Source organism: Myotis brandtii, unplaced genomic scaffold, assembly GCF_000412655.1.
Source record: "Myotis brandtii unplaced genomic scaffold, ASM41265v1 scaffold127, whole genome shotgun sequence".
In the NCBI taxonomy this organism is placed as follows: Eukaryota; Metazoa; Chordata; class Mammalia; order Chiroptera; family Vespertilionidae; genus Myotis; species Myotis brandtii.
Genome location: NW_005354464.1, coordinates 16,400 through 36,296, shown reverse-complemented (window position 1 = coordinate 36,296; position 19,897 = coordinate 16,400). Strand labels below are relative to the sequence as shown.

Genomic DNA, 19,897 nt, shown 5'->3' with positions numbered 1-19,897 from the left:
GAAAACAAGGGTTATGTTCTATAACATCAAGCAAAAATTATAAGAGATTACCTTCTGAAACTTTAACTCCTTAAGCATGCAATCCAAAAGTCTATAATAAAGTTTCTTACTTTTTTAAGCCGAATCCTGCCCCATTAGCCTGGCTAAGAAAATGTTCCCACCCTACTTACAGATCGCGACTTCTGCAGCTGATTGTGGGCTTTGCGTACGGTGATATATCTCCCACCTTTACGGTGAATTCTTCCCCACCTTTACGGTGAATTCTTCCCTACCTTTACGGTGAATTCTTCCCCACCTTTTACGGTGAAACTTCGTTTTTTCACTCTAGGCGAAGCCTTCACTTCCAGATTTCCCGTTGGGCGCCAGATGTTGTAAATGTTTCCCTCCACGTCCCGCGTGGTTCAGGGTTCAGGATCTGGAAGAGGAGCCGCACACAAATGAAAAAGAAAAGACAAGAGATAATTTGGGAATATTGGGGGGCCAGGTGGGTAAGTCCAACTCAAGAGGAAGGACTTCCACCAGTGCTCAGGCCGCACCAACCCTTTTATAGTCAGAGGTAAACAAGGTAGTGGTTACCATAGTTACACTGTTCTTGTGAGTTTCACTTGTTTTGACCATAGTTACACTTCCTGCACTTCCCTCAGCCCATTAGCTTCCCAGATAAGATCTAGGGAGTGTTATAAGGTCAAGCCTAATTATGCTAAGAGGACTGTGCCCTCTAAGCTGGGACTTGTTTGTGACTTTGCCAACAGGTCAGTCCAAGGCTTAACCCTATATCGGCTCTCCACACCCCACCCCCTTATCCACAAGGGATATATTCCAAGGCCCCCAGTGGATACCTGAAACCTTGGTTACTACCAAATCCTAAATATACTATGATGTTTCCAATACATACACTAAAGGCCCAGTGTATGAAATTCGTCCACTGTGGGGAGAGCGGGGTTTGTCCCTCAACCCAGCCTACACCCTCTCCAATCTGGGACTGCTCAGGGGATGTCCAACTGCCCACAGGGATCGTGCCTAAACCGGCAGTCGGACATCTCTCTCACAATCCGGGACTGCTGGCTCTCAACTGCTCGCCTGCCTGCCTAATTGCCCCTACCCACTCCCCTGCCAGCCTGATCAACGCCTAACTGCTCCCCTGCCAGCCTGATTGCCCCCAACTTCCCTCCCCTGCTGGCCCAATCACCCCCACTGCCCTCCCCTGCCAGCCTGATCACCCCCACTGCCCTCCCCTGCCAGCCCTATTGCCCCAACTGCCCTCCCCTGCTGGTCTGGTCGCCCCTAACTGCCCTTCCCTGTAGGCCTGGTCCCCCCCCAACTGCCCTCCCCTGCTGGCCATCCTGTGGCAGCCATCTTGTGATGACATGGACGTGGCCATCTTTGTGATGACATGGGCGTGGCCATCTTGTGAGGGTGTGGTGTCAATTTGCATATTACCTCTTTATTATATAGGATACTTTTTTCCCTAAAAGGAAGCACTTTACAGCTTCTCTTTGGCATATCCAAATTGCCAGCATCACAACTTTTGCACTTTGGGGGCAATTATTAAGTAAAATAAGGGTTACTTAAACACAAGCCCTGTAACAATCAATCTGTAACTAAGGCAGCTACTAAGGGACCAATGGGCAGGTAGCCTGTACAGTGTGGATACGCTGGACGGAGGGATGATTCACATCCCAGGTGGGGTGGATCAGGACAGCAGGAGGTTCCATCATGCTGCTCAGAATGGCTTGCAGTATGAATTGCTTAATTCTGGAATTTTCTACTTAATACTTTAGGTCTGTAGTTGACCACAGGTCATTGAAGTTTTGGAAAGTGAAACCACTATAAGGGGGGCTGCCATGGTGTTAGAAGATACCTGGATCCTAACAAACGTAATGAGAGTAGCAGCAGTGCAAAGTGGTCCATTAGGGCAGGAACAGCCACAGTGGGAGTTTGGGGGGCGGGGAGGAGCAGCTGCTGCCCAAATTTACCACCTAGAGGTGACAGATCAGCTCTAGGGACAGCAGAGCAGCCACGAGGAGGCCACACTGACTGTTGAGATGACCCCAACCCAGAGTCAACTTAGGCACTAGGCACAGTGGACAGTTCACAGGACCCAAGACACGTTTAAGGCCCCATAAAAATGTTATAATTTTAATCTCTCTTAAAATCAGAACTCCAAAAATCACTAGTATAATAATGAATATGTAACAATAAATCCAGTCTGGATTATACATAGTTGTCTTTATACCAACTTGTCATAAAATACAATTTTTAGCTTTTCTTTTCAATGGAGGAAGGGACCCCATGTCCTCTGGCACCAATCATTCATGTTAAGGAAAGTAAGCATGTCTGTGGTGGGCTCGGAATCCCAGCGACTTTGACGGGGGAGGGCGGAGGAGTGGGGAGAGGGGGGAGAGATTAAAGTTAAAGACCATAGAGACTGTTATCCAAGACTTTCTCCCACCACCACATACACAGTCTGGAAGAGCGTAACCAAAGAGTACCAATTAGCACATGACACAAACTGAGGGCACGGAGTTATATAGTAGAATGTAATTAGAGTCACTCTGTGTTCATCTCAGAGGACTTCCTAGAAGAGGTGATGGCTTGGAGAAGAGTGCACACAGGGAACAATGCTGGAGGGGGGTGGGGGGAGATAGTAAGGGAGACATATATGGAGGGTCGATTGGCGGTCCTTTTTTAAACGCCCTGTGTCATCATTTAAACAGAGAGGCACCAGTTTGTGCACTGTGACTTCCCTACCCATATTTAGGAATCAGAAATCGCATTATTTCCAGCTAAAAACAGAGCACTGAACCAGTGGTGAGTTTATTGTGACTTATGAATTCCACAGGAGAATCTGTGGTGAAGACAGAATTCTGTCCAGGCTTCCCAATTGTTTACATCTAGATCTGTGCTTCCTTTGGGATATTGGGAAATACGGATTGACCAGAGTGCCCAGATTTAGTTCTATTTGTACCACTTTTTAAATTTACAAAATATTCTGTTGTGGGGAGAATGAGTTAAATGTGACTGTGCTAGAACCAGCATGGCCTGAACCCTCCTGTATGTTGGAAGAAATCTACAGGAACTCACTGCACTGGGCAGGACACAGTATGGTAGACAGGCATTGCCTGCGTTCAGAGGAGACTGGGAAACATTGCTCTCACATTCTCCCGTGTTGGGAGTTTAAAGAGAGCATGACACCCTGACATTTACCTTCCTGAGTAAAAGAATGTTGTCCTTGCTCTGCACATAAGAGACAGAGAGAAAAGTCATCTGAAATTAGTCAGTTTTTGTGGCCAGTTTCCTGCGGGTGCATTTAAGTTCAGAGTCCAGAATTTATGAGTTACAAAATGGTTTTAGCATATGTAAAACTGAATACCATTTCATTTGGAACAAAATTACCAAAATGTTATAGACGCCAGGTATTTGTTTACAGGTATGTATATGTGAAGAAATATATTCAATATATTCACACTTGTGAGCTTGATGGTAGTTTGTCTTCATTAAAACATTCATCCTAAAAAACTTCAATGTTGTAAAGATAAAATTTGGGGGTGGGGGGAAATGTCAGACTTGTTAATTTTATTTTCTTATTTCTTTTTTTTTCTCAATTTTTGGTAACAGCATGTTTTAATTTTTGTAATCAGAATAAAAGAATACATTTATTTCATATATTAGATGATATGGGGTTACCGGAAATCACTACTATTATAGTCTTTTACCTTTTCCCTAATTTATTACATCTTCATAGCTTCTATTTAATATTTCTGATAAAAAGACTCTGGATTATTATTGATAAATTAGGAATAATAAAAATAATTTTTAAATTAAAAAAATTCATATAGTAGTAATAGAATCTGCAATTAGAAAATTGCTTATGAATGGACTAACCATGGAATTGCATACTTTTAAGTATTGCATGCACCCAAAATAGATCTCAGAACACCTAGTACAGATGGCATTTAATAGTGCTGAGTTAGCATTTTAATCAGAATTAGAGGGATGCTAAAGCTTATAAACCTAATAAGATTCACAGACATGACATGCTTAGGTTAGTTTTCCATGAAGAAAAAAAAAAACAGAAATACTTTGTTAGAATTGTACTTATGAGTGAAGTCATGGGTAGGCTGATTCTTAGTGACCATTGCAGATTGAAGAAAATCTCAAAAATGCTGGCTTGATCCAGACTGTATCATTATCCTGAGAAGTGGTTGCTGCCCCAAACTTGGATGATTTCACGGGGGGGCGAGGAGGGGGAGGGGGACTGCATGGGGAGCCCTCCGGCCTGTCAAGCCAATGAAGAGATAACAGTGAGGTAGACAAGGAAGCTCACAGGCTGGCACTGGGTTCCCTTCCTGCTCAGCCACATACCAGCTTTGAGGCCTTGACCAAGTCACTCCGTCTCTGAGTCTCTGAGCCTCAATATCCCAAACCACCTAGTAAGACAACGTATACCCCACAGAGGTCTCATGCAACAAATAAGTATAAATCCATCCAACACCGAGCAGTGCCCAGCACACAGTAGCTTCTCCAAATACTTCAGTTCCTTCCCTTTTGAGACGGGCCTGGAGCCAACACCTCCTCGTCATCTGGCAGCGGCACAGCCTGGTGTCCAGCCTGAGAAGATCCTGTGACTTCCAGTGCTGTTTACTCTGTTCCTCATGTTCTGTATTTAAGAAAGAGGAGTGAGCCCGCATTGGGTTTCCTTAATTATGTCAGTGTCACTTGCTATATACTCTCCATGTTTCATTCATTTATGCCCAGTCTTATAATAGAAGTTAACAAAAGATTATTCTCAGGTGTTACTATTGTTTGTTAGAAAAGCTATAATTGTATATATTTCAGTGCTCAGGAAACAAGGTGATAAAGAGAAATATCGAAGAATTTTCTACAGCAAATCACCAGGGGAAAATAGCCAAAAAAAATCTTAAGAAACTCACCCAGGAAGTGGGAAAAGGTGGTTTTGAAGTTTTATTTACAAAAAGGGAGAGTGAAATAACTGCTGGAGGGTGTCACGGCGTAGTAATCAACTTGTAAAGTGCCACTATTCTTTTCTGTTGTTGCTGAGAATGATGGGATGGGAAAGCACACAGGCTTAATGTAATCCAAAACCTCTTACAAGCTTGAGTGTGTATATTCAGTGAAGAGTTCATTTTTGCTGTCTCCATGTTATTTCAAATAATAGATGAATATTTATCCTTCGGTATAGTTATATTTAGAAATTGAGCTTAAAGTCTGGATAATTATGCGCATATAGTTCTTACAATGTTTTGAGCCATTGGCTTCAACAAAGGGAAAAAAACCTCTACAGTTGTATTACTGTCAGCCCCACAGACTACCAATAAGCCAAGTTGTACAGTTTTATGAATTGCCAACTCAATTATCAGTCGGGATCTGAATTTTAGAAATGTTGTCCCAGGAGATACATGGACAAGTCAGAAATAACAGTTTGATTTTCAGGTACCAGGTGGAGGTGGCCGTGTGATCTGGGGGAAATCTCGCTTTGATAAATGAGTGTGTTCACTAGGTTTGGCAGTGGTCTCAGACACTGTATCTGGAACCGTGGCGATGTCATGGTGGCAGACCTTCCCGTTCTGTCCTCGGACTGCACCACACGTGTAAACAGTGAGGCTCTCGGGGGAATGACTCAAAGCCAACAGGCTGTAAAGGGGAACTTTGCTAGCAGGCTCTAACATGGGTGTCATGACTCTTTTCAGGTAGTAGGTGTAACCTTGAAGAAAAAGTGGCACTGTCTTCAAAAAAGTGACCTGACCCTGGCTTTGGTGGGTTTTTCTGCAAGAAATCAAAAGCACCGCATGTGTTAATGATACATCCTTTCTAGCTGACCACTGCTTTGTTCTAGAGTTCAGCATGAAAGGACTAATTTTTGTTTTGGTTTGGTTTTTTTGTTTGTTTGTTTTAGTGAAATGGCATGTCCGTTGCTAATTCTAGCTACTCTAGTTGCACATGTGAAAAATATCTATATGTAGTTTACGGATTGGTAGCATTTCAAATAAGTAGTGTATTGAAATATTGACCTAAAATTTTTTGAGATGCTCATCAATTGACCTTTTTTTTTTCCTTAGCTCAGGATAAGAGTCTGAATTATTATTATTTTTTTAAAATTATACCTTGTAACATTAGATTTGTTCTTTTAAGTATGTTAGGAATTTAAATATAAGCATGCCACTTCGTTCATTGCTATCTTATTAGAAGTTCTTGGAGCATGGAAAGAATTCTTCACAAATGATTTTGCTCTTTTGAAAAAAAATAAGCTCAAAAATATTTGTTAAACTATATTTAACCTGTAATGAGAATAGCTTATAAAGGTATGCTAAGCTTATAGTATGTAATGTTTCATCCCAATAATTTTTATATTTTGAAAAAATGTAAAACAATTTAATAGTTCTATAATAATCTTTTCCCAGAATTCAGAATTGTATGCATCTCTATTTTAGGAAGTTCACATTTTAGGAAGTTCATCATTAAAGAATAAACCTGGGATCATTATGCTCCCCAATTTTTAATGTTTTCCTTTATTCTTCTAGTAGTCAGTGATTTTAAGGATTGTGGCCATAGAGACATTCCAGAACATATTTGATAGTAACTCCTGATAAATAAAATCTCTTGTAGTTTATATCCCATCATGGAAATAAACATTATCATTCAATAATGCTAGTTCTTAAATAAAAATTAAAAACAAAGAAATAAACTTTGAGAAATAAAGAGATTCACACATTCTAAAATCTAGTAACTATAAAGTTTTTCTTTGTTTTCATAAATAAAAGCTGCCACTTGTTATTTAGAAAGGAATGCCTGAGAAAATGGATGATTAGCACATAACAAACTGAGGGCACAGGAGTTACAGTAGAATGCAATTAGAGTCACTCCTTCTTCATCTCAGAAGACTTGCTTCCTGGAATAGACCTACCTTCTAAACTCTTAAAGTACTGTGCAAGACCATGATAATAATGTGATTCTACTCTTTTGCATTACATAGAAAGGATCAAGATTTATTAACCTCTAGAATTCATATTAACCCTAACTCCCATTTATGTTGGATTGCTCTTAATCCCCTTTCAGACAACAGACCACATATGTCCATTTTTGTTTCTGGGCCTATGATGTCTCTATATGCTACATTTGTATTTTAAATAGATTTACAGCACAGATATTCATGTGTGCTTTTATTATAAAATTATTTTCTCCAGAGAGGCTTTGCCCAGAGACATAAGAAAATTAAAGTTTTCTGTTTTTAAAGTGTTTAGAGATTATTTAATTTTTACATAGTATGAGATGCTTCTAATTGGATCAAGAAGGTAGTATTTTATTTCATTTTTTCCATGATGCTGTATCTACTCTCAAAAATTAAAAATCTAGTAAACCAAAAAGACAGAAAGCCAGCATACCCCTTTATAGTTTATAACTGTTTGTATGAGACAAAAAATGTAGGGAATGTATATACCTACATATTTATATCTATATCTATCAATGCCTCAATTAGTAATCATTTTTATTTATGTCTGGATTTACAGATTCTCCAATGAAAAGAGATTTTAAAATTCTATTAAAATTATTTGGTCTCAAAAACATAGAGTTACAAGTTTTTTTCATGCTAGCTCCACAAAATAAGCTAGGTGAATTCCTGTGACATTAGACTACTGAAGAATTTTTGAGATGTTTTTATGACACTTTTATTCTTTTTATGCCCAATCCACTCAAAAATGACAGACTCCAGAGACCACCCACCAAGCCCTCCTTATCCCAATCCCTGTCCCAGACTCCTGTCATTCAAACGTTTTAGAAATTATATAGGAATAATTTATAAATGAACATAACAGGCAATTCATACTGTATTTAAATAGATGCTATAAATTATGTTCATGTCATGTAAATTGCCTAAAATATACCATACATATAAAGTACTATGTTAAAATTAAATGTCAGTTGTAAAGCTGAAAAAGTAGCTCAAGTTCACAAACAATCTTTTTTCAGATATTGTGTGTTTTCTCTTCAGCCAAAAGCCTCAAGACTCACTTGCAGCAGCCTACTTCTTCATTTATGTTGGATTGGTCTTTAAACATTAGACTATCTTGTAATAAATAATAACTTAAAGATTTCTCCTGACACAAGTCATTGTTGATTTCACTGTTATAGGGAAAAGGCTCTAGGGCGGCAGATAAGGCTGTTGCCATGGTGATGAAGGAGATACCGAGGGAGGAGTCTGCTGAAGAAAAGCCCCTCCTTACTATGACATCACAGGTGGGCAGACCCATAGGGCTCCTGTAGGAAGCTGACATATGTTAATATATCAGACCGTTGTGATTTTTAACTAGCAAAAAAAAAAAACCAAAAAAAAAAACATTAACTTGAACTAATTTCTAAAGCACAGTTTCAATGAAACAATTATACATTATAAAGTGAAAACGAAAATTGCTAAGAAAAATTTCATCGTTTAGTTATTTATTTGTGAATATTAATTTTCATTACTTAACTTCAGCTTAAAAATGTATGTGCAAGTAAAATATGTTGCTTCTTTATAAAGGAGTCTTGTTTATAACTTTGGGAAAGAAATAACAATTAAGCTAATGATACATTTGAAAAACAACAATCAAAAAAATCAAATTCCTTTGAATAAATAACAAGTTATATGGTATACATATGTCAGTTTACCAGTAGAATATCTAAATTTTCTTAAATGTTAAATATATTTATGTTGTGACTATGCATACTACATATATGTCTATACATATTTATGTGGGTGACTAATTTACAGGATTGAGCCAGAAGTCCCTGAGTCCCCCTGCAGAAAATGGCATCTGTGACCCCTCTTCTACTTAGTGACCTTGGCAACAAAAATATCTCTATTATAAGCACATGAGAGCCATTTTCAGCATTTATTATAGCAAATATAGAAAAAAGTTTGCATTTATATGCGAAGACATGCTGAGACTGTGAATCCTGTATGTCCTCAGGGACTTTTGAAATACCCTGTAAAATCCACATAAATATGTATAATATACCCATCACCACTCTGTGGAACTATCAGTTTTAAATTCTTAAATGAAAAATATTTTTACTTGCATTTATCTTATAATTTAGATTAGGTTGTTATCTTAAATATTTCCTTTTTTTCCATAATGCAGTAGTAAATGCAGTTATTCAGTTCCAATTATATGAACATGTCTACAATTAGAAAAATGTCCATATGCAGTCCTCATGAAAGGCATTTATCTCAAAAGCTAAATTATGGCAACTTATTTTCAGAATAGCATCAGAGCACATCCCCAGCTGCTGCCAACATGTGTGGTTTTCTTTCTTCTACACGCTATGTTGTAAGGAACGAAAATTATAACAACATATAACATCAACATTGAGTATTTTAAAAAAGTTATTAATGATTCCGAGGACTTTGGGATAAGTTTTATGTTGTGAGTTTTTTATCCATGAAAAAAGAGATGCTTCTTCCCAATGACACAGTCGTCGTGGGAAAGAAATTTGCTTGATATTTACAAAGGTCTCCATTCTTTACACAATTTGCATAGTAAAACATACACAGTTTTACATTGATCTCTTGCCCTTCGAAGAATCCATGTTCAAAATATTCAGCCCATAGTTTCTCAGGTCGATGCTGAGGGAAGTGAGAACCACTTTAAATTCTCGGCTAATGACAGAACCACATACATCAGTAGATAAGACCTATCCAGAGTTGGAATTGGCATAGTTGTGCTACAACGTATCATCTCAGGACATCACGATTTAGGACAGGGTCTAGTTCGCAAAATTCCTTTTCCCCCAACCCTTGCATTGGTATGTGCTTCCCAGTAATCCTTTTTAAATGTGCAAAATTACCATTGTCACCTAAGCTTGAATTTAAAATTTAATGCAAAACAATATTTTTTATTTTTTAATTTAGAAAAAAAATTGTGATTACCATTTTCTCATATTCAGAACATTTGTGTGTACCAAGTTCCTTATTTAATCCCTGTCGAATGTTGCATTAACTGTTTTTGAGATATTGGTTACAATTTTACTGCATGAAGATTACACAATGCTTTCTTTGATGCATCTTATTCTTGTTGCATACTGGCAAGTTTATGAATCAGCAAACAGAGTTCTGATTCATAACATGTAATGCACCTGTTGTGTTGATCATTTTATGAAATGAATTCAGTGACGGCTGTGATACAATTATTTCTCAGTCAAATGCAGTTTTCTTAGTTGATATACTTTTTCCACTGTACACAAGTGGCTTCTTCCCTGCTATGCACAAGCCCAAAAGCAGCAGAATGATCTGAAAAAGTGAGTACTTCTCATGGCAACCACAGCACCAGTCCGTGTACCATACCACATTCTTACACATGTGAACGCATTAGTCTTGAAACGTGTTTGTCCCGGTGTCTTCTGTAAAGCCCCTTATGACATAGCGCTACATACTGCTGAATACATCGACTCATCTTCATCACTGGTATGTCGATGCCAGCTGCTCATTCATAGATTTCAGAGATGGCTGAAGCCGATTGCTGCTCTCTCAGTGGCGTCCTTGGGACAATCACAATGGATAAAGTACAGACACGTCCTTGAAACACTGAGTTCCTAACCTGTTTAGTAACTGTTTATTCAACAGATTGTAACTGCAGAATAATTTACACTGAAGGATTTTCTTGTATTGTGTGATTATTATGATCTCTTTGAGAGGGATTTAGCCAAACATACTCCAGGGAAGTCATTCATAGTACATTGAACAAACCAAACAAAACACAAGAGTTGGCCAGGTGACCTGAACTCAGAGTTTGCTGGACCCCTTTTTATTTAATGTAATTATTAATTCTGTATTAACAAACAATATGTCAAGCACTTCAAAGAAGCTCAAGTTCATGCTGTCCTAGACTAACACTTAAAGTCAAACAGTATGTAAACAAGTGTGCATTGATGAAAGGATTGAAGGAAAGAAAAAAATAGGTGAATTGTCAAGTCTTTAAAGAGAAAGTTTCGCTGGACCTGTGCTGTCCAATACAGTAGGCAGTACCCACATGTGTCTGGTGAGTCCTTTGTAACTACCCCAAATTGCAATGTGCTATAAGTATAAAATACACACCAGATTTTGTGCAAAAAATGATATAAACTGACACATTAATAATTTTATTTTGATTACAGTTGAAATGAGAATATTTTGGATATACGGGGTTAGGTAAAATGTATTGTCAAAATTATTTTCACCATTTTCTTTTCACTTTTAAAAAAAAGCTACTAGAAAGCTTAAAATTACTACACTCTCATTATCTTTCTATTGAGCACTACTCTAGACTGTAATAGTATAAATAAATCCACTTCGAGGGTAGAAGGAAAAACTATATGTCAAAGATTGATTATATTGTAGAAAAATTATATTCTTTATGAAAATGAAATGACTTTAGCAAATATTTTTCTCTCATAAGGAACCCTAGAAATTTTCATTTTAGCCATATTTCCTGGTACTTTTTTAGCAAGGTATATCCCCTTCATTTTTTGCTATAGAGCACATTGTCTTAAAACTATGTGTTCCAGACCTCTTATTGTTAAGAAGATTTTTTTCATGTTTTTGCAAACTTGGCCTTTGTTTTTCTATATATCCCACCCCTTATACCTTAATATTAATTTAATTTTTTGTGTCTGATAAAGATAAAAAGAGTAATGTCTTTGGTTGGAAAAATATTCTCAAGGCTACTAAATATAGCCTTATTCGGGGTAGGTTTCTATTACTAACTTGAAACAATTGTTTTAATTATGTTCTCCTGCCTGCCCTAGTGTTAGTACTACCCAAGTTGTAAAGAGTAATACCTGTTCATTTTCCCATGAATAACTTCACAATTATAAACATAACTATCCTGTCAGGAAAATATTTGAGATTTAGATCAAGTCAGAGTTGAAAGTTATCACATGGTTATTCTCTACAAAAAGATCTACTGGGACTCATATACTGTATAAAAACTGGGCCGTGGGCAGAACCATTAGTACTATTAGCTCATAAGAAATAAATTCTGCCCAGTGTCAGAGGTACCAAGACAAAGCCACCAAGATCTGAGTATTTAAGGGGCTCATGATAATGATTTAGTTGTCTTGTCTTTTCAATGGATTTATCAGTTAACTTAGTTTTGATAGGGTCACTATTTTGATGGGCATTGCACAAATTTCTCAATTTGGATACAACTAATAAAGCCATAAGCAAATAGTTCAATTACAAAATTATGAGTGAAACATACTCACCAAATGGCACATGCTTTGAATCAACAGTGTCAGGAATAGTAAAGGCATTTTCAAAATGCATAAAGATATACCTTTTAAAAGCATATTTGTGTTTTCATTTTTATATAAATAAAACATTATTAAATTTTTTTCTATTATTTAGATGAGATAAAAGACATGGTATACTTTTGCAATTTTTAAAATCAACATCACAAATATGAGGTATTTGTCAACTGTTTTTAACTTATTAACTTCAATGTTTTAACTTTTAAAATTATTTTTTAAGTACTAAAATGCTTAAAAATAAAAACAGAATATTTTACTTTAAAACAATTTTGAGATCATCAATCTGAATTGTAAAGTGATGAAATAATGAGTTATTATTCTTGACAGACCCTGTTTTATCATTGAAATGTATTTTGATTTGAAGTTAATTCATACTGATATAAATTATCACAAACTTTTAGCTCTATATTTTTTAATGAAACACCTAAGCTATATGTTGGTTAAAGACAAATAAGCTTAGATTTAAGTCACAAAACAAGCTATATAAACATATACTGGAGCTTAAGTAACAGACAGTATTCAAAGCAGAAAAATCTCCTTTCGTCTTGGTTAAATATTCCCCTGTAGCTTAGATCATATAATAATTTATTTTTTTAACATTGAAATGAGAGAAATTCAAGTTGAACTAAGACAAATGCATTTTTAGACAAAGTTTTAAAATAGATCATAATTCATTAAAGCTGGATGATATTATCTGCATTTTGTTCAACACAAAACACAGTGTTGATGTAAATTAACAACCAGTTTGGTCCTGTGGTGGCTAATATTGGCCACACCAATTAACCAGTCTAAGTCATAAGTAAACTGAAGATATTTGAATATTTCGTTCACAAGCTATGATTACAAAGAAGGTGTAAGGTTCAATAGTCTTTTGAATTCTGAATAACAAACCCCTCCTTGCAAGTTCTCATCTATCTTCTAACTTCCACTGTTTCCTTTTGTTTCCATGTCCATTGATCATATAAGGGTTTCCCCTCAAAATCTCAAAATTTGAATCTCTGACCTAAAACCTCTGTGTGTTGATCTGTCACTGGCCTCCCATTTGCTTTGGTCTTTATCCTTCTCCCAAGGATTACATGGAGCAGGCCTGTGACTTTATTTCAATTTTTCTCGTTGAGCATTCACTCTTTGCATTCTTCACTTTTTGATAGAAGCCTTGCATTTGGAAATGTCCCCTTAAGTACCTCTAGGTTTCCAAACATTTAAATGATGTGACACTGGGTGGTGGGGAGGGTGATGGACTTACATTTGTGGTTTAAAACCTGTCAGGAAATTGGTAAACATTTCTGAGGACCCCCGGCCTCTCTGAGTTGATGAAACCCAGTATGAAATCAAGGTTGCCCATGCAATCATTCTTTTGTATAATCCACCATTTAGTTAGACATAAAATCAGTCAACATTTATTAAACTGCTACTGTGAAATACAAATGTTAAGTGGATAAGGTCTCTACTCTCAAAGAGTTCATAGTCGAGTAGGAGGAAAGGAGATAAAACTGGGTAAAGGTGGGAACGTGGAGATGCTGTAGGAAGGTGCTTGCTGCCCAGCACTGAAGGTTCCCAATATGCAGTAGAATGGGACCCTGAAAGAGAAATAGGGATGTCACCATTGCAAAGGCCTTTGAGCTTATCTCAACCTTGAGAAGAGGACAAAGGAGGATGAGAAATGAACATGTAAACAAAGTGAGGCAAACACCTTAGCAGCGAATGGAGTGGATGGGTCACTTGAACTCCATTATGATAGTCAGATTGGGCCAAAATTGCAATCACTCCAACTCAGTTACTCAAAAAAAAAATTGGAAACCTTTTGACTCACCTTTTTTATTATTTTTATAACATCAATGTACTCTGTACCCAAAGGATGAAATGTTCACCACACTTGAAAAACAAAGTCTTTTCAAACTGAAGGGAGTAATTCTAAGAAAAACAAGCAGTATCCTACCAATGAACAAGGAGAGAATAAATGGCATGCAATTTGGAAGGAAAGCTAAGGGGAACTATTTGGGGGATTCAGTTCAGCTAGCAATTTTCCTTTATGACCTAAAAGATTTACTTAGTCTCAAGTCACCATAGGAAAACCATAAACTTGTTTGAAAATGTGGAGGGGGAGGCCATGTGAAAAGCTATTCTTACCTATACAAATAAAAATAAAATGGGACTCAGTATGGTTAAAATAAGGATTCCTAAATTCATCCGGCTAAAGACACAGTTCAAAATCGGGACTGTTTGAGAAAAATCTTTTTATATCTTCTGTTTCTGCAGAGTCACTGTCCCTTTGCTAACCATTTACTGAGCCCTTCTTATATGAAGGCATTCTATTCAAAGTTGTGAAGAACATAAATATGAATAAGCCAGAGTCTCTGACCTCAGCGCTTATAAAAAAAGATTTTGTTATGATATCTCCAGTTTCATCTTCCACATCTCAATCGAAACCAAAAAAACTTTCAGTTCCCAAATTATCTTCCCATGCTATCTGGAACCTGGCCTTTTATCTTCTTCACCTCTGAGCCCTGTCACTATCCTCCATTCCAACCCCAGCATTTCCCAAGAGCTAAACTGTGCTTCAGCTTAAAAACACTGACACAGAAAGTAGTTTATTTCCTCTGATTTGTGTCTATGGAGAAAGCCAGAAGAGCAGCTCAGTTCATGGGAATTGGGTAGACATAACATCTCTATCAGTCCAGGTATGACATGTGGTCAGAAACAAGATAGTACGTGTAGAAGAGACCCAGGCTTTGTGAGGCAGGGGTAGGAGAAGACTGGAGAAGCCATGCCATAGTCCTGGGCTCCCTAAAGTCTCTCTGAACACCTCTTCTTTGGTTGAGAAACACTGAGAATGCTAGAGGTGCTTGCTCCAGAAAATAAGTCTGAAGTATGAAAGAAGAGAGAGACTCCCCCTAAAAATCCAATTACCTTTGATAAAGCAGACTTGCTTAAGAGGGTGGGCCTCTCAATTAATTGTGCTTTTTCCTTTTTGCCCCATTTAGATGTTTATGGGGACAAAGGTCTTACTTTCTAGAATTCTTTTGTCATTTTTCAGTGTTTACAACTAAAAGTATAGAAATCTAGCAATCTGGCTTCCTAAAACTATAAGTAATTTATGCCTATTCCACAAAGGAATTTAATTGTATCCAAAGTTAAGAAAAAGTATATGGGGACTTTTGTGGACTATAATTTATACTTATCTTTATACTAGAGGCCCAGTGCACGAAATTCATGTACTGGGGGAGGGGGGTGTCCCTCAGCCCAGCCTGCACCCTCTCACAATCTGGGACTGCTGGCTCCCCACCACTCGCCTGCCTGCCTGCCTGATTGCCCCTAACCACTTCTGCCTGCCAGCCTGATCCCCCCCTAACCGCTCCCCTGCCAGCCTGATTGATGCCTAACTGCTCCCCTGCCGGCCCGGTTGCCCCCAACTGCCCTCCCCTGCAGGCCTGGTCGCCCCTAACTGTCCTCCCCTGCCGGCCATCTTGTGGCTGTAGACGCCTCCATCTTTGAGGGTGGGATGGTCAATTAGCATATTCTCTTCTTATTGGCTGTGGGTGCCACCATCTTTGAGGGCATGGCAGTCAATTAGCATATTCCCTCTTTATTAGATAGGATAATAATTGATCTTCAAATCATGACTAAGAGAATAACTACATTATTCTTAGTTATCTATCAATATCATCAGACTTCTTTAGAGAAATAATGGCTATCAAAGAGATAGTTAGGACATTGCACATATATGTAAATATATATATAACTTTTAAAGTTGCAGTTGTATTGGTTATATTTACTCTTTGTACCTTATGCGCCTTAGCCAATAGATCTGAGACCTAGAACTAGAGACGAAGTCATTAAAATGCACTGCTTACTTAATGCTAGCCTGTTACACTAACTTCTGTGAGTATAGTGTGGTGCCATACTTGATGGTGACCTTCACCCTCCATGAATGTTTATAATGCATTAGAATCCAGACCTCATTTGACATGAGAATGACACAGCCTGGAGATAAGCATTGTTGCTAAGTCAGGACAATCACATCACTCTGGTGATATCACACTAGATGGGTTCATTACACTTAGCACATATGGTTAAAAGGGCAAGTTCTACCAAGAAATATACATTAATGTATGGGTCCTTTGGAAGCTCTTATATACACAAAGCTTTTACATGATCAAACTATAAATGAAATACAAGTCCTAGAAAACTAATCACATTTTCAGAAAAAGTACATGGCGAATTTTGTGGACTCAGAAGGGTTCCCAGAATCAGTGATGTTTAACAATGTCTTCATTTTCTAGTATATTATATTCTGTGTCAGTGCTTTCAACTACATTTCCAGATGGTAAAATTGACTTTTATACCAGAAAATATTATAAATCACTCCTAAACTCAAATAGACCACAGCATTTACAAAAATTTAAATATATTTTATCCCAGAAATATGAAAGGCTCATAGTCCCTCAACATCAAAAAATATTTCAACATAAATAAGATGGATGATACCCAAGAATGTTCAAATTCAGAAAAAATTCAAAGGTACTGAGAGTTTCACTCATCAGTTAAAGGGACATCCCCCTCCCACCCCACCCCCCAAAAAAGGTTAAGACCAAAACATAGGTTAAGACCTTAGATAATTTGATTCCTAGAAGAATCTGTGAGTCTGTATACATGTAACACTAAACTTATACTAATTGAAGAAATTTCTATCACTGTAACTTAAACACTAAAAGGAAATGGGCATTCTCCAGGCTTACCCCTTGATAATGTCTGCATATTACTATGTATGAAAGTCAAATCACCAGTTCTATGTCAAAATCCTAAACTCCAGTGAAGATCTGAGGTTTATCCCTGTAGGATGAACATGCAAAAGTACCAAATTGCCTCTTAGTTTTTAGTGCCCGAATGATCGCTAAATGTTTCCATATTCTTCCTTCAATATTAACAGTATTGCATTTTTTTCTTCCCATATTTACCATTATTCATAGGTCTCTTGCCATCTTCCATAAGTTCTAAGCTATAATACCACTGACACTGTGCTAAAGAAATAATAAAGTGAAAGTGAGTAGAGTCACATAAAATATTTTGATTTGGTAATACTCAAAACACTTCATTCATATTTTATATCTCTTTTAAAATACAGCCTTGCAAATCAGTATTTTAAAATCTAGAGATTTTTAGGCTTATCTTTTTTATATAATGCATAGAAAACTAATGACTATGCCCATTTTAAGAAAGGCCAATATAAAATCTTGTGAAAAACTAAGGCAATTAATTTAATTTAAGGATTAACCACTTTTAGATCATCAGTATATTTTTTCCCTTAATCACAGAAATAGAACTTAAGGAAGTCTGGATTTAAGAGGCACAGAATTACTGATAGTAAATGGATGGCTGCCACTGATAGAGACCTACTAAAAATCAAACTGAGCCCTAGCTCGTTTGGCTCAGTGGATAGAGCATTGGCCTGTGGATTGAAGGGTCCTAGGTTCCACGGGCTTTCGGGTTCAATCTCCGGAGCAGGGCGGGGGGCGGGGAGGGGGGGGGCATGCAAGAGGCAGCCAATCAATGATTCTCTCTCATCATTGATGTTTCTATCTCTCTCACCCTCTCCCTTCCTCTCTGAAATCAATAAAAAATATTTTTTTTTAAATTTAAACTGAAAAAGTTCTGAAATTACAGAACAAGCCTATGGGAAAGTATCATTGAAACAGAAATCTGCTTTACATATAGATTTTCACAAACATATCTACTAGATATGTAGGTAATATGACAGCTAATATAACAATATTTTGTACTCTTTCAAAATAATGTTTGTTATGCACTACAAAAGCTTAAAGCATTCCAAGGAAGTGTAAGTAAGGGTGAGCGCCAGTAGGTGACTTGAGCTTTTAAAGAGGGAGAAAGGAGTGTTTATCCCCACACACAGATGCATGTGCTGTCACCACAAAACACTGACTGGCTAGTCCTAAACAGAATGTGTTTTCTCAAAATCAAAAGCCACCATTCCAGGTCTTAGTAGGAGCTTAAGGTCCAAGGGAAGAGTGGGATTGGTCCTTAGGGACAGTGATTCAATAGGTATTATTTCCTACATATGGAAAGTAGTGAATAATTCTAAAACTGTCCTAGGAGAAGGAAAAAAGGCTTGAGCTTTAAAAATTGAAGTTGGCTGCATTGAAAATGTTCACAATGCTAAAAGGCTCATTCCCCATCCTGGTATTTTTTTTTCTTTCTTGCCCCTGCCCTATTATTTATTGGTTTATTTTTTGGTAGGCTTGCTCTTCTTATTTTGTTGCAAGGCTGCATTTTAACTTATCTGATTCTGCAGTTTAACACGGCCTGTGACACCTGTGTTCATTTGTTCTCAGCTGGTGAATGAACAGCAAGAAAGCAGACCCCTCCTGAGTCCCTCCATCGATGACTTTCTCTGTGAAACCAAATCGGAGGCAATAGCAAGGCCAGTAACGTCCAACACAGCTGGTAATTCTTTCACTTTTAACTGATCCTCGGGTGGAGTTCATTTTCACTGAAGTAAAATACACGTTTTCTTCCCACAATGCATTTTAACTGGAGAAAAATGTTTGCAACTGACTAAAACTTTAGAACATTTATTATTCAACATAAGCCAATGAATCACTTTTCATTCTGCTGTAAGAAACTGCGATGTATATATATTACACAACCAGTGTTGCTGAACATTAGCGTGCCACTATTAGCAATGAATGGTTTTTCCATACGTATTTTCGTATTTACATCTCACCTCAAGTCACATCACAGTAGGAAACCTTTAAAACAAAAGCATCTATTTCAGAGTAAGGGTTTTCAAGTTCTGCCTGGAAATACTTTGTCTGACAAAAGTCGAGTAAAGTAAAAATATAGGCCACCCCTTCAAGTGGATTGAAATGACAACTAAAATGTCTTAGAGACTTGGGATATTATAGGCACTAACAAGTATTCATCCACTGAGGGATGTAAGAGGCCTCAGGTATGAATGCCACCTCCTCAAGTACCCTCTGCATTTTCCAATTCTCATTGATACTAAAACTAAGTCACTTAGGTAGGGCCCACCCTGAGGGAGCAACAAAAGATTTGACTCAAAAGCTAATTTTCACCTTGGATATCAGAGGCAGCTTTCAGCATTGATTTCATTCAGTCAGCATTCACATTCAAAGGCATGTTGTTCAAATAAGAATGAGAAAATGATGTTCAGAATCAAAGAACAAAGGTTATGTTAGGTTGCGGGAGAGAATTTGACGGAGAAAGGAGGTGATAATCACATCCTGTCTTGTTAAATTCCTTCCATCTCCCATGGTGTCCTCAGCTGACTGTTGCCTGCTATATTTTCGTTATACGCTTAAGTACGTAAACAAAATCACAGGTAAAGGAAATTGTGATTTTTTTAAACAGGTGCTAAAAATTATAACAACAAAAGTAACTAATACAAGACAGAGACACTTTTGTGGGAGTGTTGTCTACAGTCTCTGGGGTCAAAGTTCATAATTTCAAATCTCAGCTCGGCCACTTAGCAGCTCAGTGTCCTCGGGCAAGTTGCTTAACTAGGTCTACTTCCTCATCCATCTAATAATAGTAAGATCTAGATCTTCTAGGTTACTTGGGAAGACTAAACGAA

General features: G+C 37.5%; 1 protein-coding gene across 1 annotated transcript in view; it reads left to right on the top strand.

The window, feature by feature from the left end:
- LOC102251958 (PEX5-related protein) overlaps positions 1-19,897 on the top strand; it is a gene marked incomplete at its 3' end in the record, with an annotated part of 103,528 nt that overhangs the window by 68,308 nt on the left and 15,323 nt on the right. Inside the window, exons 3-5 of the mRNA XM_014534205.1 lie at positions 5,712-5,777; positions 8,152-8,256; positions 18,636-18,747. Coding sequence (XP_014389691.1) covers positions 5,712-5,777; positions 8,152-8,256; positions 18,636-18,747 — 283 coding nt within the window. The remainder of the gene's footprint in view (positions 1-5,711; positions 5,778-8,151; positions 8,257-18,635; positions 18,748-19,897) is intronic.